General features: G+C 37.5%; 1 protein-coding gene across 1 annotated transcript; it reads left to right on the plus strand.

Moving 5' to 3' along the window:
* Positions 1-205: 205 nt before the first annotated feature.
* Positions 206-18,380, plus strand: LOC149820352 (glucosamine inositolphosphorylceramide transferase 1-like). Its single transcript, XM_089982667.1, has 4 exons — positions 206-767; positions 848-970; positions 4,055-4,240; positions 16,115-18,380. The coding sequence occupies exons 1-4, from the start codon at positions 483-485 to the stop codon at positions 17,786-17,788; spliced, it is 2,268 nt and encodes a 755-aa protein (XP_089838793.1). The 5' UTR covers positions 206-482; the 3' UTR covers positions 17,789-18,380.
* Positions 18,381-23,319: the final 4,939 nt, after the last annotated feature.

Raw genomic sequence — 23,319 nt, forward strand, 5'->3', positions numbered from 1 at the left:
AGCAAATTTAACTGCTTTGATAGATTATTCGTCGCTATTTTATTTTTTATCTTTATTATGGAAACCAAAGTGTGAACTGTGTGCAAAAGTGCGCGTGTCCCCCTCATTGAAGGGGTCCGCAAGGATTAATAGATTTGGATGCTTGGTGCCATCGTGGGAAGGTCTCTTCTATTTTTAAAACTCCTTTGTTTCTGTAAGTTGTCGAGAGTTTTGCATGTGAAGTACAGCCCGCATTTGGCAAGAGACAGCGTTGAAGGTGGCTAGAACGTGGTCTTTTACCATTCATTTTTATGGGGCTTTTGCTATGTGGGTTTTGTAGGTTGATGAAGATGGAATCATCTTTCTCTTCAGAGACTAGATGAATATGGTTCGAGTTTGATTCCATGGTTTTGGTGTCTCTTAGAGAAATGGGGTTTTGGGCATATTACTTTTTGGGCTCTCTTTGAGTTTCCGTGAGAGATGCTTTGTGGGTGGGGAGGGAAATGGGGGAAAAGGGCATGAAGAGCTCGAATTCGATGGGTTTGTTTTGTTTTAGGTGGAGATGGGCCTACCCATCTCGGAATTTCTTCTTCTCGCAGAGTTCCGTCCTCTTTGTGGGGTTCTTTCTGGTGCTTGCCACCTTTGGACTCCTGTTTGCCCGGTTCATTATCTCGCCGTTTGGAAGACCCGGTGCGGAGCTGGCCGGTTGTCGCGAAGATAGCGAAGGATCGTGGTCTATTGGAGTTTTTCATGGGAAGACTCCGTTTTCTCTTCAACCGATTGAAATGGTACCCTGCAAATCCTGTTCTTTCTTGCTATAAGGCAGTTGAATTGGTTCTTATTTGGTTTCTTTTTTATTGTGGGGCAGAAAAATCTGCAGAATGATGCGAGTTCGGCGTGGCCTGTCGCAAATCCGGTGTTCGCTTGTGCGTCTGTGACCGATTCTAGATACCCGAGCAACTTTGTGGCTGACCCTTTTCTGTTTATTGAGGTTGTTGTTTTCTATCATGTAGTTTGTTTGCAATCGCTTAGAGATTTTTTGTATTATTTCTTTAATTGCTTGATTCGGTTTTGCTGGATTCAGTGTGGTAGTCACAGTAGTATACTGTGATAATTTGCTGCCTTTTCAGTTAAAACTCTACACAGATAGGCAGTTGTTGTGCCTCTTTATTTGGTAAATTTTCATGGTGTTTGATAATTAATTTTGTGCAGGTGTTCAAACAATGAGTTTCTACTCGGTGTAATTTTAGTGTAAGAGCATAGTAAATCATCCCAATTACCAAGTGGACCTTGATACCTATATCACTCTTTTGTCTATAACGTTAGCTTTGGCATTATTAGTTTTCCTGGAAAAAGAAATATGATAAATGGTTTATGATCTTTGTGGATACACTAGTCATTTTGAGGAATTGAAAATGTTGTTTGTACTGTAGCTGATAACATTTCCATGCATAGAACCACTAGTAATCATTAGAAATCAGATTATTTCTAAGTTGCTGACTATCTGATTAGAAAAGTTTTAGCTTTTCCTTGTTCATTGGAGGGAAGAGATCTATGAGCAGCATAGTTGCATGGAATTCCGAGACCAGAAGCAGAATACTGGTGTTCAGCTTGTGAAGCATGAAAATTGACTTGCTTTTTTAATGCATGAACCAGCTTGCTGCATTGAGCTGTATGGAAATGCTTCTCTCTTGCAATAAGATACAAGGAGAAACTATTGCATTATTCACAGTCAGAAATGACTACAAGCATAGTTTCTGTATTATGGAACAGGATCTTGATGGAATATTGGCATGCCTCTTGTTAATCTGTCAGTGAATTTCACATCTTTTCTATATCAAATGTGCATAGGAAGTGATTACTTGTTTCTTGTTATTATATATTCCATCCAAGAGACTATAATTCATAGCTTTACTTAAATGATTGTTAAGTCTTATTCTTCACATAGTACAGGGAGGAAAAAATGGGATGAATGAGCTTGTTAAAGTCTACATCTTTTTTACCTATATATCCGCATACAATGCCCATTCTTTTAGAAATTCCCATATTATACTCTACATACCCACACCTGCATAGAATTGTAAGAATGGGTTCGGAACAAAGAAATAGAAGAACTAGAACTATATGGGTTTAGAAAGACATGGATGGGGAATAAAAACGAGATGTTGAGGTAGTTTTGATGATTAAAAAATATTTGATATCATCATTTGTCAAATTAGGGTTAGGTAATTCCAGGGCATGAAGATCATTTATCATAAAGACAATGAGCTTCAAGAGAATAATTTGTAGTTCTTACAAAGTGGAACTTCACAGTGCTAGGTGAGAGATAGATCTTCCAAAGAAGGGTATATATATATATATATATATATATAGGGTAAAGATTTGCTACAACTGATTGTATGTGCAATCTACTTAAAAGAGTGCAACATTTTTATTTATTGTATTTTGCCACATCTAACATCATAGATGTGATGTACATGACTTTTTTAGTCGAATCTGACCAGTGTACAGGTTTTCCTGGTGGTCCAGAAATCAACGGCATACAATGTTCGATACTTTCCCAGGTCAAAAAAACATGATCCAAGGGCCATTTCCCACTAAATCTAGCATGCTGAACACATCTACGAGGTCAGATTGAGTCAAAACAACTTGCATAGTGAGATTCTAATTGAATTGTACCTACAATCGACTGTATTAAATATAAACCTATATATATATATATATATATATATATATATATATATATATATATATATATATATATATAGGATCTAGCCACCAAATGCTAGATCTAACTGTACAGATGTGTTTAACATGGTTTTACATACAATATTAGGAGGTTTTATCATGTCTGATACACCCCAAGATTCAATTTCTATGACACTGAAAAATCAAAGCTCATAATTCATGAATATAAGGATGGTTTAAAAAAGGTATATATAAATCATGTTGGAATCAAATTAAACACATGAAAATAGTAAATGGAACATGTTAAGCATGATCTAAAGGTTATTTTTTCTTTGGGAGATTAGATCTATGTAAATCAAATGTGTACCAACATAGATTATGGTGGTTCATTACCACAATAGATGCACCGTGCCTAAATGTCCTAAGTACTTCTAAAAAAACATAGTTACAGGTGTTTTTTGCTTAATCCAAACCTGTGGATGTATTTATCATTACTTATTTAGTAATAATCATGCTTCGGATCAACTCATCTAACTAGAAAATTTGATTTTTTTGATAGGGGAAAGTTAGATTTTTGTTATATCAAGTTTTGGTGCAATATGAACTGTTGATTTTTTATCGCTCTAAAAATGTGTCTAAACATGAAAATGCCTTACCTAGTGCATGTTTTCTCTGAAGTATGCTACAATGAATACATCTGTAAAATCAGATTAAACAAACACCTCGAGCCTTGCGCTTCAAAGCTCTCTAGGCCCTTTAGGATTGTCTATGAGATGAGACTATTTAGGATCGCTCTCTCTGCATATATATATATATATATATATATATATATATATATATATATATATATTGTTATAGTCTATTGTAGGTTCAATTGATCTAGAAACTGATAGGTGCAAGTTGGTTTGTCTCAATCTGGTGCCACAGATGTGTTTAGCATGGTCCATTTGCTTGATCAACCCTTCGATCATGTTCTTTGATGAACAAATATGCTTTTTTAAATCTCAAAAGTTCAGTGCATTTTGTACCTAACAATGTTTGAACTGCCAGAAAAAACTGCTATTACTTAGGATTCCAGTGGTCCAATCACCGATCCACAATAAGTGGACCATATAGATCATATCTGGTGGGATTAGATCTACCAAAGAAACAAAAAAAAGGCAATTTGTAAATATATCCACATACATGTATGTATATTCTGTATAGTTCTCTCTTCATGATTAGTTACATAATAGACAATGTTCATTGGTATATCTTTCAACATGCTGCTATAGATAATTGTATGTTCCTTTGGAGGTACTGGTCATTGGTAGCCTTCTTTGCTTATCTTAATTTTATCTACTGAGAAAAGCTAATTTGTTTTCTTTTTGGTTTTTCAAAGCTGCAGTATGTTGCTGCTCAACGGGGATATACACTGTATTTATTTTTTGAAACAAAGAATTCTCTTACTATGCAAGGAGATATTGGTGTTGCTCGAAGTGTTGATGAGGGTGCAACATGGGAGTATTTAGGCATTGCCTTAGATGAAGAATGGCACCTTTCCTATCCATATGTGTTCAGATATCAGGGCCAAGTGAGTTGTATGTTTGCTTTTAATTAAGCTTATACATATGCTTCCGACACTTCTTTTCCTTTCCAAATGAGGGTGCCTATTTGTGCAAGATATACTAATTGTTATGTGCAAAATATAGTACTTATTCTCCCAAGAATTGCAAAAAATCCGTTTATATATTGTTAGTATGTCATGGAATACTAATATTTTCTTAAGCTATAAAAATTGCAATGTTATCAAATGATTATAAGAATATTGTGACCTTCTTAAACATAAAGATTTCACTTATCTTTTTATTAAGATTAAGTTTGTAGACTCAGAGTAGTATGTGGTGGTTGTTACACAAGAATTGTGTAGACATTCTCATTAACGATAATATTTTGCTACCTGATTTTAGAACTGATAAAACCTAATTCTGTGCTAGAGAATTTTTAGGTTATTATAGTGGTGTCTCATTGCGTGTATGCTTATGATGGTTTGAAAGCTCAATAATTTTTAGGCTGGACTTCAAAAGTGAAGTGGAGCAACTACTTTTCAGACTTTCAAATTTTTATTAGGATTGAGTCTACTGAAAGATATTAGTCTTTGATGGACTCTTTCTTCAAGAAATAAGTTCCATTAGCTAAATTGGTCTGTCCTAACCAGAGTTATCGGAAGCGCCTAGCCTAGTGGGAAAGCGTGCTTCCCCGAAGCGCGTTTCGGAAGCGCGAAACGTTACGGTTCCGAAATGCGTTGGGCATCACCAATTTTTTTTGGGAAGCGTGTTTCTCTTTTATGGGAAGCGTGCTTCCCATTTATACGAAACACGCTTCCCCCTCGCTTCCCCCTTTTTTCATTTTTTTTGTATTTTTATTTTTATTCTTTTTCTCTTTTTTCACTTCCCCTCGCTTCCAGTTTACTTCCTAGGTCGCTTTCGAGACGATTCTTGATTTGCTTTTAAGTCGTCCCACGCTTCCCGCTTCATAAAATTTTGAAAGTACCTCGCTTTCCGTATCGCTTCCCGCTCCCGCTTCCTCGACCGGCAACCATGGTCCTAACCAACTTGCACTTGGACTGGTGTGGACCACCCCAAAAGTCATGTCCACAGATTTTTTTTGCTTAATGTGGGCATGTAGATGTGCTTATCAATGCTTGTTTACTACAAAACATGCTTTGGATCGAATTGCTTCAATTAAAAAGCATGATTTTCATTTCAAAGTTTGCATGCAATATGGGCCATCAAATTTTAAATTCTTTTAGAAACCTGTTTAAACATAAGAAATACCTCATCTATAGATGTTTTCCACTAAATGAATTGTTGTAATATCTCGTATTTTTCCATGATTTTTAAAGTAAAAAAATATAAAATTTAAAATATATATTTATATTTAAATTAATAAAAAGTCATGAGAAATTGCTTAATTAAGAGGTGACATCAGCAGGGTCTGGGCGTGGCCCAAGGCCCACTGACATGAGCTATTTGAGTTATAATTTGAGAAATTTTTAGTTTTTAACCTTTAAATTCAGGCTAAATTCAGAAGCGAAATTTTTGTATGACCACCGTTAGATCTGCCTCATAATGTAGATCGCGTACGCAATCTGTTTTTTTGAAATCGAATTACGGTTGGCCCAAAAAATGCGTTTTTAAAAAATGACTGGCTTCTATTTTGGAACTTTTTCTGGGTTGGATCGGACTGGATCCACTCGTTTAATCCAAGTTAGTATGGATTTGGACCCAATCCAGGATCCATATTCACTAGGATCTGGTCCAGGTTGGATCAATTTGGATCTTGGATCCAGATCCATAATCCATCTATGACAATTTTAAAACTGAATTGAATTTTAAGTTTTAAAAATACTTTTAAATAAGAGCTAGGATGAGGTTTGAACTCTACCCCATAAGGAGTCGCTAGAAGGGGCGTCCCTCTGGAATATTCCTTAGGCATATTTAATAAATAAAATTTAATAAAATTCAATAGATATTAAAGATATTCTAAAAGATAGAGAGATAAGGAGAGTAGTAGAACTCTACCCACTTAGAAGAGGCCTCACGTCACCTCCTCTCTAGAAGTCCTTAAGACAAATATAAAAAGGGGCTAGATCTCCCTCTCTCTAAAACTCGTGTTCTAGAGAGAGAGAGGGGTAAAGAGATAGTGAGAGAGAGAAAGCAAAACTCGTGTGACAGGGTTTAGAAAAAAAAAAGAGAGAAAGAAAAGAGAAAGGGAAAAGAAAAAAATAAAACTACATCCATCGATTTTTCTAAGTTCTTCACACTTCGTTTCAAGGTATGGGTTTCTCTCTTAATTCGCTCGGGAAAGGAAATCATATAAATCGATTTAAGCATGAGTTTAGTGGGAAAAAGGAAAAATCTGATTTAAAAATATATATATATATATATATATATATATATATATATATATATATATATATATATATATATATATATATATATATATATATATATATATATATATATATATATGGATTTAGTTGTTGATTGTCGATTTTATAAAGCATACATCTGAATACATAAATGCCAATTTTCTTGATTCACATATGAATGTGCATGTAGTCAGTTTTGACGATTTGCCTGATCATACAATTTGAATATGTACACACACACACACACACATATATATATTCTAGGTTTGATGAGTTTTTTTGCTCGTGCATCTGAATATATATGTATGTATATATATTCTAGGTTGGTTGATTTTTTTTTTATAAATCTGAATATATTTTTCTTGTTTCAAACTTGTCGAGCTTGACATCCATGCATCTGAATATATTTTTCTTGTTTCAGACTTGTTGAGTTTGGCATCAATGCATCTAAATATATTTTTTTTGTTTCAGACTTGTCGAGTTTGATACCCATGCATCTGAAACATATATGAGCATTTCTGACGGTGGATTTCATATATTTTCTGTTAATATATTTATGCTAGCCGATACATATACATGAATGTGTTCATGTACATGAACCGGTCCAGTCAATTGTTATCATGTCTATTCTTGGCAAGGCCGACCCATGTACATGAATTCGATCATGTACAAGGGTCAGACCAACTGATAACATGATAATTCATGTTTGGCCAGTCGTTATACTCTTGATCAGCTTGCTGTATACAAATTTATTTCAGGTCTGACCGACCCATGTACATGATTATGATCATGTACATGGATCCGCCAACATGCTGAATACAGATTTATTACAGGTATGGCTGACCCATGTACATGATTATGATCACGTACATAGATCAGCCAGCATTCTGAATACAAATTTATTTCAGGTCTGACCGACCCATGTACATGATTTTGATCATGTACATGCATCAACAAGCATGCTGTTATATGTTTAGCTGATATATATTTATGTTATGTCTGGCCGACTCATGTGTTGATCATGTGCATGGATCAAACCAGCTGCTATTCAGTCATATCTAGCCGATCCATGTACACAAACTTGTTCATGTACATGAATCAACCTAGATGATGATGTTTGTAACTGGCCGATACATGTACATGATTTTGAACATGTATATGAATTGGACCAGCTGCGAATGGTTTTGTGATGGCAGATACATGTACATGAAGATAAACATGTATATTAATCGGACCAGGACATTGAAAATTTCTGTTTTGCCGATTTGTGCACATGAACTGAGCATGTATATAAATCTGATTGGTGCTTGAAAAATTTCTGCATAGTCGATTTGTGTACATGAAAATGGCCATGTACATGTTTATGATTGAAATATGTATTTTCTGAGTTGATACATAAATTTGATTCTAAATTGATCAGTCTACAATTTTACATATCATACGCATGAATCTGAAAATAACTTGATGTTTGCATGACTGTGATCATATGCATGTTTGGTTGATTATATGCATGAAATTGATCATGAATGTTGTGGCATGCAAGCATCTATTTGCATGTGTATGTGCTTGGCTTAATATGCATTCTTTTGTATTTTGAATGTGCATTGTGAACATGTTTGGAAACTGTGTGTGTTGCATGTTCACTAAAATTTTGCAATTTGCATTAATCACTTTTGAGATATGTTGGTGGTAAGATATGAATCACTGTGGGCTGTATAGGCCAAGAACATGTGTTGTTCAAATATGTTAATTTTATTTATGCATTACAAAATACTTTCTGAAAATTTATTGGTTTTTCAAATTTAATTATACTGTTAAATCGTGAGGGTTGGGGCTCAGAATTGTTTTTGCATGTTGATTTAAAAAACGGTTCTTGCATAAAAAACTTGAAATTTGTTTTGAGATGGTAAAAAGAGACCAAACAGTGTAATTAATCTTTTCTTTGATGTCCCGTTCACAGTGTGAGAATCTTGGATAACGTTTATGGGGGACCGTGAGGATACTAAAACTCCGTGTCCGATTGTGCCCCAGAACCCGATATGGTGGTTCACTTCCCGACCATGGTTCTAAAAAACTTTCAGCTACTTTGCCTGGGGGTAGTGTTGACTCAGCTGTAGTTATTGGTATTCCAGTAAAGTGACATCAGTGGATGTTGATTTCCTTGATGTCTCGACATTAGATGTTGATTTATAATGTTTCAATTGATGGTGTTGATTCCTGATATCGGTCAAGGAATAAGTGTGGAACCTAGTAATAAAATACAAATTGTGTGATAAGCTACGACTGAGAACCTAACATGAACTTCGAGAATTATGTTCGTTTTGAGTATCTACGAGTTTAAAGAAAAGTGAAAATTAAACTTTTGTGCATTTAATAGAGACATGCATGCACAAACAACTCTGATAAATAACTTAATAAGTTATTCATGCATGTTTATTGAATCAATCATATTTTATTGTTCAACATTAGTTCATGCATCTTTACATATTTGTTTTTGCATGATATTTGATCTAGTGCTTGAATGATAAGTTGATTGTAGTAAGTTATTGCTTGCGATATTCCTCTGAAATTTATACATGAATTTGTTTATGCTATTTCTTTTACTATTTGGATTTTTAGAGCAATTCGTATGAGGACTTCAGTTCTTGTTTTTTTAAAACTGTTTTAAAGGCACATATGCTCAGTGATGTCTTGGATTGACTGGCTGGAGACTATGAAACTTGTGACTGGTGTTTGAGTTCTGACAGATAGCATGATATTGAGATAGACAATTTTTGTATTCTTAGACATTTGACATTTCGATTAAATTAATAAAGTTGATTTATTACTTCTAATTAAATCTATGATGTGCACCGAATCCTTGGGAGAGTTTCCGCAAATGTTTAAAAAACAAAAAAATTATACTATTTTCGAGGGCTAGTTGGGGTCATTACAATTGTGGACATCACATGTACAGGTTTTTGCTACAAGACATACAATAAAACATCATAAACACTAAAGTGGTGGATACCCGTTCATGCCCAAGTTGGTTAGTGGATCATGTTTCTACCATTTTTGGCTATCTAGGTAGAGAGATCTTTCCATCTGTCCAGCTTGCTCTCAAACATCACACCATGTGTCTATGGTGAACCCTCAAACCATGATTGCCTGGATTATCTAGTATTTGATTGGCAATGTCTTCTGTACATTTTGAATGTTCATCATTCCTATTTCGAGGTTGTTGCACCTAAAGATGTCATTACAACATTTATAAATGTTGACTTCCGGATAGTCATCCTTCAGGGATCTAGAATTAAGCACCTTAATAAATCATGAAAACACCTTATACTCTATGTCACACGGACTCGGCTAGGGGGGCGATGCACCCGTGCCGACACGCCTCGACACGGGTGCGGCTTCGGACACGGGGCAGACTCGGTCAACAAGTGTCGGACTCGGTCAACGCACCTGGGCCGAGTCTGTCCACTTTATAGACTCGGTCAACTTTGATCGAGTCTATAAAGGTCCATATTTGAAATTCATTTTGGACTCGGGTCGGGTCCAAACCCGACCCAGATCCAAAATGTTATCAACGTCGGGGCCTAACCTTAAAGAGGGGCTTACGACAGGGGGAGAGGCTTACGACAAACCCCTCCCTACCGATATTTCCCTCTCTCCTAGCCGTCTAGCAGCCCTCATCCCCTTCAGTCTCGCCGGCAACCCAGACTCCGGGGATCGTAGCCGCAGGCGACGCCAGCCACCCTCTCCCCCAGCCACCGGTCCTCTCAGTCTCAGGTATGCCCTCCTCCCTAGTTCGTTTTTCTTCCGCTTCGTCCAGCAGAGGGCTCCTCATGCCTCGTTCGTGTTTTTTGGTAGGGCCCCCTACCTCGTTCTTGTTTTCCAGTAGGGGGCGGAGGCCCCTGCCATAGTTTATTTTTTTTGCAGGGGGCTCCTCTGCCTCAGATCTATTTTCCGGCAGGGGGTGCCCCCTGCGTCGGATATGTGTTCCGGTAGGGGGCTCTGCCCCCCTGCCTCAGTTTCTTTTTCGATAGGGGGTGGAGCCCCCTACCTCGTTTGTGTTTTTCGGCAGGGGGCAGAAGCCCTGCCATTGTTTATTTTTCAACAAGGGGCTCCCCTGCCTCAGATCTATTTTTCGGTAAGGGGTTGCCCCCTGTGTTGGATATGTGTTCCGATGGGGGGCTCTGCCCCCTGCCTCAGTTTATTTTCTGACAGGGGGCTCCCTTGCCTCAGATCTGTTTTCCGGTAGGGGGCTCCCCTGCCTCAGATCTGTGTTTGCTTTCCCTTTATTGCAGCGGAATCGTGTCCCTACTCGGTGTTAACAGCTCAACTGCAAGGTTCCTTGTGCATCTTGCCTGAGGGCTTGCACATGTTTGTTTGCACGACTGGTGCCTTTTGGGTCTCTGTGTTTGCTTTCCCTTTGCCGCAACGGAATTATGTCCCTACTCGGTGTTAGCAGCTCAACTGCAAGGTTCCTTGTGCATCTTGCCAGAGGGCTTGGACATGCGGTTTGGCAGGCCACACTGCAGCATGCGCTTGCATGCGCTTCTTGATGCACACAACTGCAACACATAGCAACAACGGTTGTGGCATGTGGCAGTTTTTCGGCAGGGGGTGCCTCTGTTATTTTCTGTCAGGCACACAGTGAGAGGGGTGGAGCTCCTATTACTATTTTTGTAGTGTTTATTCACTTTATTTACGTATTTTCTTTTCAGTTTTCACTTTTCAGATATAATGACGAGTTCTAGTGGCAGTGTCAATACAGTTGGTTCAAGTTCTAACCCTGAATTAGAAGTTTCTCAACCACTTTGGAGGCTTGTGACAAAAAGGATAAAAGCTAGTGGTGGTGGTGGTGGTGGGAATATGCAGTTTCATTATAATCTATGTAAGACTACTTTCACGGGTTCTTATACGCGTGTGAAAGCACATCTTTTGCATATTCGTAGTCAAAGAATTAGGGCATGTTATGGGGTTGACAAAGACTTGTTAAAGCAATTAAAGAAAGAACAAGAGGATGCTGAAAAGAAGAAAATTGCAGAGATGAGTAGCGATTCGATTAATCTGCCTTTTCCTATTGCTAGTGATGTACAAGAAGAGTTTTTGAAGAAAAGAAAGATGAAAAACAATACAAGTGTCATTCAAAAACATGGCAAGAGTAGAAATTGATAAAAAGATTGGTCGATTCTTTTACTCAAGCTCAATTCCTTTTAATGTAGTTAGAAGTCCATACTGGAAAGATATGATTATATCTTTGGCTAATTGTAATTTGAGTGGTTATGTGCCTCCTAGTTCAGAAAAACTAAGAACAGTCGCTCTTGAAGAGGGAAAAAATAGAATTGAAGACTTGTTAGAGACCCAAAAAATTACATGAAAACGACATGAAGTGTCTATTGTTTTTTATGGGTGGACTGATATACAAGAGCGACCACTGATAAACTTCATTGCTTACTCACTTAATGGGCCAATCTTTTTTATGATTGTTGACGCATCTGGGGAGTATAAAGATGCTGAATATTTAAAGAGATTATTTGTCGAAGTGATAAAAGAAGTGGGTGAAGAAAGTGTGGTGTAAATCATTACTGACAATGCTCAGTTTGCAGTCGTGTAGGAATGAATTTGACAAATGAAGATGCATATTCACATATTTTTTGGACTCCTTGTGCAGCGCAATTTAAATTTGGCACTTAAGAGTATATGTAATCCATCAAAAGATAATGCACATGCACATGAAATGTGTTTATGAATTGAGGAAATAGAGTATGATGTTCGAAATATTAGAAATTTTGTTATAAACCATCATCATGCCCTTTCTATATTTAATAGGCATTCTGATCTCAAGTTACTGAAAGTTGTTGAAACTCGTTTTGCTTCTCTCATTGTTATAATGAAAAGAATTAAGCAACTCAAGAATGCATTGATGATGATGGTGACTGATCAAGATTGAGATTTTTATCGTACTGAAGATGATGTTAAGGCAAAATGCATATGTGATGATTTTTGGTGGGATAAAATTACATATTTTGTTGAATTTACAGAGCCTATTTTAGAAATGTTAAGAGAAGTTGACATAGATGTACCCATGCTTCATAGAATTTATGAAATGTGGGACAATATGATTGGAAAAGTTCAAAGTATCATTTTTAAATATGAGAAGAAAGATGTTGCACTTGATGATTCAGAATTTTACAATCATGTACATTTAGTTTTAGTGAGAAGATGGGATAAAAGCAATACACCTTTGTATTGCATGACATACTCTCTCAATCCAAAATATTATGCAAAAAAATGGTTAAGAGCAGGTGTTGGTCGTGTTTCTCCAAATGAAGATCCTGAGATATCAATGAATAGAATGATATGTTTGAAAAGACTTTTTAATGATCCTCACATGTTTAAGGTTGTAAATAGTGACTTTGGAAAGTTCTTTACTGAGAGATTTGATTCTTTAGCAGCACTCGTGGCAAGGGCCGAGGAAGATCCCCTTAATTGATAGGAAACATATGGATTAGAGACACCAAATCTGCAACGTCTTGCAATGAAATTGTTATCCCAACCTGCTACATCATCGTGTTGTGAAAGAAATTGGAGTACACATGCTCAAATTCACAACATTAAAAAAAACAAACTCACTAGTAAAAGAGCAGAGGATTTGGTTTATGTTCACTCTAATCTACGACTAATTTCTCGCCGCACCAAAGATGAGTATAGGTATTTTTTTTTCTTTTGTATTCAAAGTTCGTATTTAAATATTTGTATTCAAAGTTTGAAGTTGGATACTAAGTTAGTCATTTTTTGATGCAGTTGTGGACCTTTCAAGTATTGGGATGTAAATCCAGAAGATTTTGACTTGGAGGGAGAACATGATTTGCATACTCTCGACATGGTCTACCTCGATCCTGTTCTTCCCTCTAATTCAGACGATGAGGCATATTTATGATAAGTTTTGTTGTTTATCACACTCACAAGCTTCTTTATGTGTTATATTTTGGTAAGTTTGTGTTGTTAAGAATTACTTTTTTATTTTTGCCTTAAAATTTACATTCTTATTATTAATTATATATATATATATATATATATATATATATATATATATATATATATATATATATATATATATATATAGCCGAGTTCCCGTGTCCAAAATTTTTGAAATTGCGCCGCACCCGTGTCACACCCGTACCTGTACCTGCACCCGCACCCGCACCCGCACCCGCACCCGCACCCGCACCCGCACCCGCACCCGCACCCATGTGACAGCTTATACTATGTTACATGGAGAGTACGTGTTGTTTACGATGCCATTATAGTACAACTAGAAGTAGTTTATCAACGAACTACTAATCAAATTGGCTTACATCTATTCTTGTTCTTTGTGCAATAAAATCATATAATTCTTGTTGATTGCATTATCAAGCTTCCCTTTCTGAAAAGTTACCTTGTTTCTTCCACCTCAAAGGGCATGTATAACCCCTTTATGTGTCTACTATTGATGGAAAGAACACTTTATTCATCCTTTGAGTTTAGGACTCCTCTTTGTATGGCGTTTTGTTTCTCTTTAACTCGCTGACAATTTGTTGATTTTCTTTCCTTTTCTGAAGGTTACTTTCCATTTATAAGCAATTCATGTCTTTCCTACAGTCATTCTCATTACAGACCCTGCAAGTCGTTTTTCCTTTTCAAATTTTATTTTAGATTTGTTTCTCCATAAATATGTCTTTCCTCTTTAGATGCCAATCGGCAACACTGTGTCAGAATCTTAGATATGCTTGGCTGTATTGTAGACATTTAAATTGAATTGGTTTTCTTTCTTATTCCGTCTATATCAATTGCAGAAAGGAAGGGGAGGTTTCAGTCATAGCTTTTATAAGGCTTGAGCTGTAGCTACAAAGATCTCTGGCATTTGGAAAATGTCATGATATTACCTTGAGATTTTATGAAACAATGTTAAAACTTAAAAGTATTATTTCATGATATTATGAAACTACTGACCGCTTTTATTTATATCATGATTTTATATGAAAAGGTTTTCATTTTAAATAAGATTCTTTCATAATTCCTTATGCTATGTAGTTGTTTGATGTGTTTTTAATTTTTTTATATGACTACCAAAATCATTAATAAACTTTTTCTTTTCTTTCCCTGTTGTAGATGTCCTTTTTTGAGGAAAACTTTGCTAAGAAATTGCAGACACTGATATTGATTTATGAGCTTAGTAGTCACATATTCCATTCCAGATGGATCTTGCTCACACACTTTAGTTCTATTCTTTGCTTGAATTAAGGTTTAAACTGTATGCATGCATGCATCAACTAAGGGATTGCTGTTAAGACTTTGAGGTTGCACTCTCACTTCCAGTGGAAGCTTGCTGTTTTTGTGTGCCTTAAGTCCAAAATTGTATCAACCCACAGTTCATCAAAAATTGTGTTTTTTTCAGCTTGATAACATTTCATGATGATACTCAAAAAAAAAAAATGGATTTACGCATTCAAACAGTAATGATCCATATAAGGTGTAAACTGTGGTTGACCTATTTTAAATGGTTGAGAATAGATAATAAATGCCTACCCATTTTCTGTAACTTATTTTAGTTAAATTCAGAGGGTTTTTATATCATTCATTTGACAGAAATTTAGAGCAAAAAAGTTAAAAACTATTTTTTCTCATCATAAGAACATGTTTACTAGTCCTATTGAAAAAAAAGACATAATTTTATGATAAAGTGTCATAATACTGTTGTTTTTCATTTCAAATTTCTAAAAAGTCTTCTCAATTCACTTTTTAAATGTTTCCAAGTCACTTCTCATTTACGAGAACTCGAAAGCCCTAGCTTCTCACCTTGTATGTGGGATGGACCCAAACAAGGTTTTGATCCGATGGGGAGTATCTTGTCTCAAGCTTATAAATAGCTTCAACTTGAAGATCACAAGAGACTCAACTTTGTACAAGGTCAAAATCTTATTCTACACATATATATGCATGATTTCTCTGTGTTTAACTTGCAGTCACAAGATAGCAGTTAGGTGCATTCATAGGATAGGGTTTCGCTTTGCTGCACATTATTGCCTATTTCAATAGAAATGCTTCGGTGGGAGGTTCATCCATGCAGGAATATATTACTAGCATTTTTAGTTTTAGAACAAGTCAACAAGGTATCCTGGTTGCAGAAGAAAGAAACACAGTTTTTTTCGCACCAAAAACTTTGCTTCATGCTTTACCATTGTGCATAAATGACATCAAGAGTTTCTTTTGAAACAAGCGGAATTAGTTGATCTAAAATCATAGAATTAATTTTACAACTTGATCATATAAATGGCATAAAGATAATAATATTTATATATATATATATATAAAAGCTAACATATAGACTTTTGAGATGAATGTTATGGTACCCAATTTATTCAATATAGAATAGATGACCTTAAAATATGCTCGATCTTATTTGCAGAGCTTGGATATTAAAGTAATATGTATCAATATTTCCCAAATTTCTTATGATGGTTAGCTTTAAAGGTGACAATTTGTAACTTTTTTTGTGTGCAGATATATATGATGCCTGAGGGTAATAAGAAGGGGGATCTTCGGCTTTATCGTGCAGTGGAATTTCCTCTCAAGTGGACTCTAGAGAAGGTGCTTTTAAAGAAACCACTAATAGATGCCACCATGATCCAGTATGAGGGGTACTACTGGCTATTCGGCTCTGATTTCACCCGTTTTGGTACCGAGAAGAATGCTGAGCTCGAAGTCTGGTATAGCAGCTCACCACTTGGTCCTTGGAAACAGCATAAGCAAAACCCAATACACTCGAGGGACAAAAGTTTAGGTGCTCGAAATGCTGGAAGGCCTTTCATATATGAAGGTTACCTGTACCGTACTGGGCAGGACTGCGGTGAAACCTATGGTAGAAGAATTCGTGTATACAAAGTGGAAATTCTCACCACAGGCAAGTACAAAGAAGTAGAAGTTCCACTGGGAATCGAGGAGTCAAAGAAAGGCCGTAATGCTTGGAATGGTCTCAGATACCATCACCTAGATGTTCAGCAGCTTCCATCGGGTGACTGGATTGCTGTAATGGATGGAGATCGCATTCCTTCTGGTGATTCAACCAGGAGGTTTTTAATTGGATTCATGGCATTCATTTTTCTTCTTCTTGTCACAGCCATCGGCATCTTGGTAGGATCTCCAAGCTGCATGTGTCCTACATGCTTCTGTTTAGGCTCTAGCAAGAGAAATGACTATTTCTGGCTTTCTGCTCGGCCACAATTCATTTTGAAGGTGCGAAGATGTTTTGCAGGATTGAACAGAAACAGTTCATCGATTAGAGGGCGGCTGAGACCAAACACATGCTGTGGCATGTCAATTCTCTGTGTTATTTCTGTTATTGGAGTGTTGGCAGTATGTGTGGTTGTTCGGTCTCTCTTCGGAGGAAATGGTGCTGAAGAGGCATACCAGTTTAAAGGACAGCATTCTCAATTCACAATGCTGACAATGACATATGATGCTCGTATATGGAATCTGAAGCTATATGTAAAGCATTACTCTCGCTGTTCTTCAGTTAGAGAAATTGTCGTAGTCTGGAACAAAGGAAATCCTCCTGATCCAGATGAATTTGATTCTGCTGTTCCAGTCCGTATCCGCATGGAGAAACAAAATTCTTTGAACAACCGCTTCAAACTTGATCCTCTGATAAAAACCAAAGCTGTTCTTGAGCTTGATGATGATATAATGATGACATGTAATGATTTAGAAAGAGGGTTCAGGGCATGGCGTGAGCACCCAGAGAGGCTGGTTGGGTTCTATCCACGCCTTGTCGATGGGAAGCCTTTGATGTACAGAAATGAGAAATATGCTCGAAGGATGAATGGTTACAACATGATCTTAACTGGAGCCGCATTCATGGACAAGGACATCGCCTTCAATAGATATTGGAGCGAAAAAGCTAGAGAAGGAAGAGCCATGGTTGATAAGTTCTTCAACTGTGAAGATGTGTTGATGAATTTTCTCTATGCTAATATGAGTTCTACAAGAACTGTGGAGTATGTTCATGCTGCTTGGGCTATAGATACATCAAAGCTATCAACTGCTGCCATTAGTAGAGACACAGAAGCACATTACAGGAAAAGAACCAAATGTTTGGCGACATTCTCAGATATGTATGGTCATCTCTCTGCTCATAAATGGGCATTTGGTAGTCGTCTAGATGGTTGGGATATTTAGGCCAAGTTGAGTTTTACTTAACTTATGCTTGGAAACTTTTCATGTTGTCAATGCCAATAGATTCAGGGCTGGTGTCCTCAGTGTGCTGCCACTCAACAAGATGCACTGGAAATCTTCAGGAAGTTTGGTTTTATGTGAGAAAATCTAATTTGAGGTTAACCATCTGTGGATAAATGTTATATCATAGTTTTCGGTTCTGATCTTTGACATTTTGCTCTTGAAGTGACTTTCAAGAACAAGACCCAAAACTAACAATGAGGATTTGAAGGTCGTTGGCTTCTGCACATTGATGTTGTGTTGGTATTAACTTGTTCTTTTGATCAAAACTAAATGGCTCTCAAGGGAGTAGAGTTGTTTTACAGTCAGATGAACTGCCAATGGAGACTTGAAGCCATCCTTGGGGGTTAAGGTTGTCTTGGGCAAGCTGTGCAGTAGTGATGATGGATGTTTGTAGAGATACCACATAAGATGTAACAGGATGAAGGTGGCATTGTTTTCTTAATTCAAATTATCCACAAATGACATGCATTGACTTTGGTGTGATTACTGAAAACATTGCTACTGCATTTTTTTATGTGAAAGTATCTTCATTCCTATCGTCTGATCCATTTGTTTTATTGGTTTGCCAAGTGTGTGATTGGCATGATCTTGCAAGTTACTTGAAGTTGATGCTTGAGTACAGATATGCACTGCAATTTGCTTGAGACTCTGGGTCTGTGACTGGTTAATCTTGCGATCATTTGGTTTTCGTGTAAACGTGTATCAGTTGGAGTTGCATGTAATGTCTAGAGGCTCTTTTCTATTGCTGAATTTTTGGGGTGCTTTGAAGCTGAGGTGGATGCGTCTTTCCCTTGTGCATGAACACTTTTGCTGATGATCAAATTGATCAGTTTAATCCCAAAGTAAATCCAAACAAGACATACATCATACCGCATGTTCGGACTCCGTAGTTGAAGTTTTGTATCTATTTAATTATATAGCCCCTGTTTGTGCCATTTAGCCGCAGAATGGACACCCATCCTAGTCAGAATGTCTATAATACTTTCAAAATGACTCAAATACTTGCCCTAAAACTTTTCAACTGAACTGGCAATATAAAGAGCCTCAAAAGAATCACGTTTCTCGAGATGCTGGGGCCTTGCCGGTAAACATGAGGTATCTGTTTGGCAGTTTACAGGAAACCTCTTGCCTATATCAGGAAATTCAGAAAAGTGAAGCGCACTTTTGGAATTAGGGGCAAAAATTTGGCCCCTAAGTGGAGTTTTTTCTAAAATAAACTGTGAAATCTAGAATAAAAACGGCCAAATAATAAAATAAGCACCACTGCCTTTTCATTAAGGACAACCTCGGGAAAAGGCCGAAAATGGGAACCTTCGCAACTAAGCAAACAATAAATATCTGATGCAAAAGCATACTTGTCCTTTGGCCTACTTTACTTAACATTAGTGTATTTAATGTTAATCTAAACGTAAAAACTGATGCAAAAGGATTCTTGTCTTTTGGCTTACATAATGCACCAATGTTCACAATTGGTAATGGATATTGTCATAACCCCACCTGCAAATCTGGCTTTGGAAAGGTTTTGAGAAAGAGAAAAAAATGTTTTTGATCTGGCTGGGCTCTATAGAAGGAGAATATTGATACCTCTGAGCAAGTTGCTGCTGAGAAAAACGTGGAAAAGAAGATTGAGAAAAGTCGTTCCCTCTAGCCCTAAGGTTTCAAGAACAAGAACAAGGTGAATGAAGTAAGGAATTAATCTATTAACTTTATTAAAAAAATAATTAAATATCATACATATATATTTATATAATTCAAAAAAAAAAAATAGGTAAAAGCTCAAAAGGCGTTCTAGCTTAAATGAGACTCTAGGCGGGATGTCTCCTGCACTCCCAACCGAGCTAGACTTCTCCCAAATCTTGGCCTAAATGAAACTCTAGGTTGGATGCCTCCGAATCAAATCTGGGGCGGTCCTTAACAATCCTCCCATCTCAAACTCGCCAAGCTGAGAGCTCTCTGAGAATTGCTGCAACAATTGATCCTTGTTATCTTTTAGGTCAAACAATTGGCACGACGTTTTCTCATATGACCTTATGAGACTGAGTCTTGTGATATGTAAAGTTTGGGTTCGATCTTGCTTAGACATGGATTGGGTAGGGTTAGAGTCTAGTTTGAATTCTGGTTTGAGTTGAAGATTAGATAGGTAGGGGGATGGTTTTAGATAGGATCTGGTTAGACTTGGTAAGTAGATAGATGAGTATAGGTAGGATTCGTTTGGTTTAAATAAAGTTTTGGGTTACTTGGGTCATTGTGGGTCAGATTTGGAGTTGAAAGAAAGGTATGGAGATTGGGTAGAGTTGAAAACCGATTATGGCCAGTTTCTAGGTCTGAATCAAGGAGAATTTGAAGTTGTGGGGGGCGAACCAGGTAGTGAGAACCAATTCTGTTTTGAATCGGTTTTCACCCACCCACCATAAGTAGGTCTCTCACGATGGAGAAGGGGGGCATGGTGAAGTTAGGGTTAGGAAACCCTTCACCCACCTTCCATGGGCGTATGTCAGGGGTAGCAGTTGATGGCAACCATGGCTGTCGTTAGTCAAGGAGGGCTAGTGGTGTGGTGGCTCGCTGGCAAATTCCCCAATCACTACTCAGTGCCTCCGACTAGTGGTCGGATGCTATGCCAGAGAGAGAGAGAGAGAGAGAGACGGTGGTTCCCTCCATCCCCAACATGTTGCGGTTGTCGGGAGGCTTCCCACTGGCAGGTGGGAGTCACGTTGGCCAGCCATTGCCGGCAAGGGGTTGCTGGATATGATCCAGCCAATGGTGTCACCTCTGTCGCCCTAACTCTCGTGTTACAAAGAGAAGGGGTCGGTTGGGGTCTCTCTCCCCCCACCCCCCAATCGAAAGTGCTTTCATGTTGTCGGCGATTTCGATCGTCCGTGAGGGAGATAGCCGGCTAGGTCCTATCGACGAAAAAATGTTGGGTGGGTTCTCGCCGACGGAGACTCCCCATCCCATCAGATTAGTCATGAGATGGAGAGGGAGGACTTAAGGATTTGTGCCCATCCCGCCTGCCATCTCCATCGGTCTGAAAACCTGCTGCTTGCTCTAACCCAGCGTTGCTAGTGGGTGGAAGCCCACAGCGTCCTGGCCAACAGGAGGCAGGCTGATGGTCATCTGGATGGGCTGTACCCATGAAAAAAGGGGTCGGTGGTTGAGGTGGACCTAACCCTCGATGAAGGCCGTGTGAGGCAGAGACAAACAGTGGCTACCCTGAGTAGTTGTCTTTTGCTTATGGAACTGGTCCACCCATAGATCTATGGTTGTAGGTTGGTTCCATCACAAGTTGTTCAAGCGGGTGGTGTCGTCACAAATTGTTTCAGGTTGATTAAGTTTTGAGAAAGGCATGGGCCCTTGTACAACCTCCCTCAAATCTGTCTCCAAGAATGCAGGTTTGTCGTTCTTGATCCCACAGAAAGACTCGCTTTGATACTAATTGTCAGACAGAACCTGGCCCCAGGGAGGGACGATTTCTATAAGTCCAACCTTAGCAAAATTTTGGCACAAGTAAAGAAAACTGGAAAAACAAAATTTATTCTCGATCCTGCTTAGCTTTGCGTCAGATAGGGCCAGCAACAGGGCAGATGGAACGAGCTGGTGCTGAAAAAAGCACGAAAGATAAGAGAGAAAAAAGGTGCTCCCTCTAGGGATAGGGTTTCAAGAACAGGGTAAACTAAGAAAGAAATCAATCTACTAACTTCATTATAAACAATAATTAAGCCACATACATATCTATTTATAGAATTCATAAGGAAAAATAAGTAAAAGCTCAAGGGACGTTTAAGCCTAGATGGGACTCTAGGCTACGTCTCTCACAGTTTCACAGACTTCCCCCACAATCCCAGCCTAGATGAGACTCTAGGCTAGATGCCTACTTCGAATTGGATCCTAAATAGCTTCTCTAGGTTGAATCTGGGGTGATCCATAACAGATATCTTAAACTAAAAGATCCTGGATTAATAGAATATTTATTCTTCTTATGTGAAATTAAAACTAACATATTAATGAGTTTGTGCTTTGCTCTGGTCTTGGTAAACGGTGGTTTGATCTTACTTCCAAGCATGATCAGATTTTTTAATTTCTTAAACAGAAATACAATTTATCATCTAACTATTTCTAGTGGTGCCTAGCTTCAACTATGAGAGTGGCTTCGTCATTATAGAAGTGGAGCAGAGCTTGGGAGCTTTTTTCTTATAGATTTATAGCTTCAGATAATGGGTCCATCCAATAGTCAGGCACTAAAGAGGGGGTGGGGTATTTATGGTGTGCTCATTTTACCACTCTCTCTTGTTGCCTGGAATGGCAATTCTATCTCACTAAACTTTGTGGAGACCTGGTCCTTTGCCCCGCTCTAAGACCTTCACTTGGCTTGTTTTGCTGAACTTACTAGTTATGCAAGCCATACTAAAAAACATAAAATGGTCGTATTGTACACTAAAAATGACACGTTTTTCCTAAAAAAACCCATAATTTGCCAAAATTCACTCGATGACCAATCTCGTAGGTTCTCAACCTTTTAAGAACCTTTTTACCCTTAGCATTCATGGATCTCTTGATTTTTGCACGTTATGTCATAATGCTCTCCCAATCTCGCTAAATGTCATTAAAAATGAAATTCACACGATATTTTTGCATAAATCACGGATTTCACACAATATGCAATGCGAAAATGTCTACTTTACGTTCCAATATACTATGCAGATTTCATTAAGAGTTTTGCATTGGTAGTTGTGAAAGTTTTTCCTTCGATGCAAAATTCTTAAAAAGTTTATGGAATTCACAGACTTTCACATGTGAAATTTTGTTTTAGCGTGCGAATTTACTTGTATATATAGGCGATTTAGAGTGCGAATTTTGTCAAGAGTTTCACGTTAGTGGTTGCGAAAGTCTACTTTTGATGCAAAAAACATAAAAAGTTTGTGGAATTCATGAACTTTTACATGTTGTCGTCTTTAAGCAACGCAAGTTTTTGTTTTAGCATACAAATTTACTTGTATATATATAGGCATTTAGAGTACAAATTTCGTCAAGAGTTTCATGTTTGTTATTGTGAAATTTCTGAAATGTTTGCAAAATTCCTTTTCAGAGTTACGAATTTCTATACGAGCATAGTATAAAAGCAAAGCTCGGGTTTCACAAAAACTAGGGGTTTTGTGGTCTTCAACTAATGAGAAATTATAAAAAAAATTCCAAAGCCAAGCATCGACAGTGAGATGATCGGCGACACTTCATCGACAATGAGTTTTTCCATTAAGCATATCTTATGGTATAGGTGGGATAGAAACCAAAAGTCTACAAGTTATTCATGAGTGTTGCAGTTGATCATCTCAAAACTTGTTCTCATCATAGAGAACATGAACCATGATAATGTAAAATCGATGGGAGTGATCCACTTTAAGAAACTCTAATAACCAAATAGATGTCTTCGACGATGATGATGTAGAATTGATGGTATATTTTATTTTCTCTTCATC

Source organism: Nuphar pumila, chromosome 12 (assembly GCF_984573655.1).
Source record: "Nuphar pumila chromosome 12, dmNupPumi1.hap1.1, whole genome shotgun sequence".
In the NCBI taxonomy this organism is placed as follows: domain Eukaryota; kingdom Viridiplantae; phylum Streptophyta; class Magnoliopsida; order Nymphaeales; family Nymphaeaceae; genus Nuphar; species Nuphar pumila.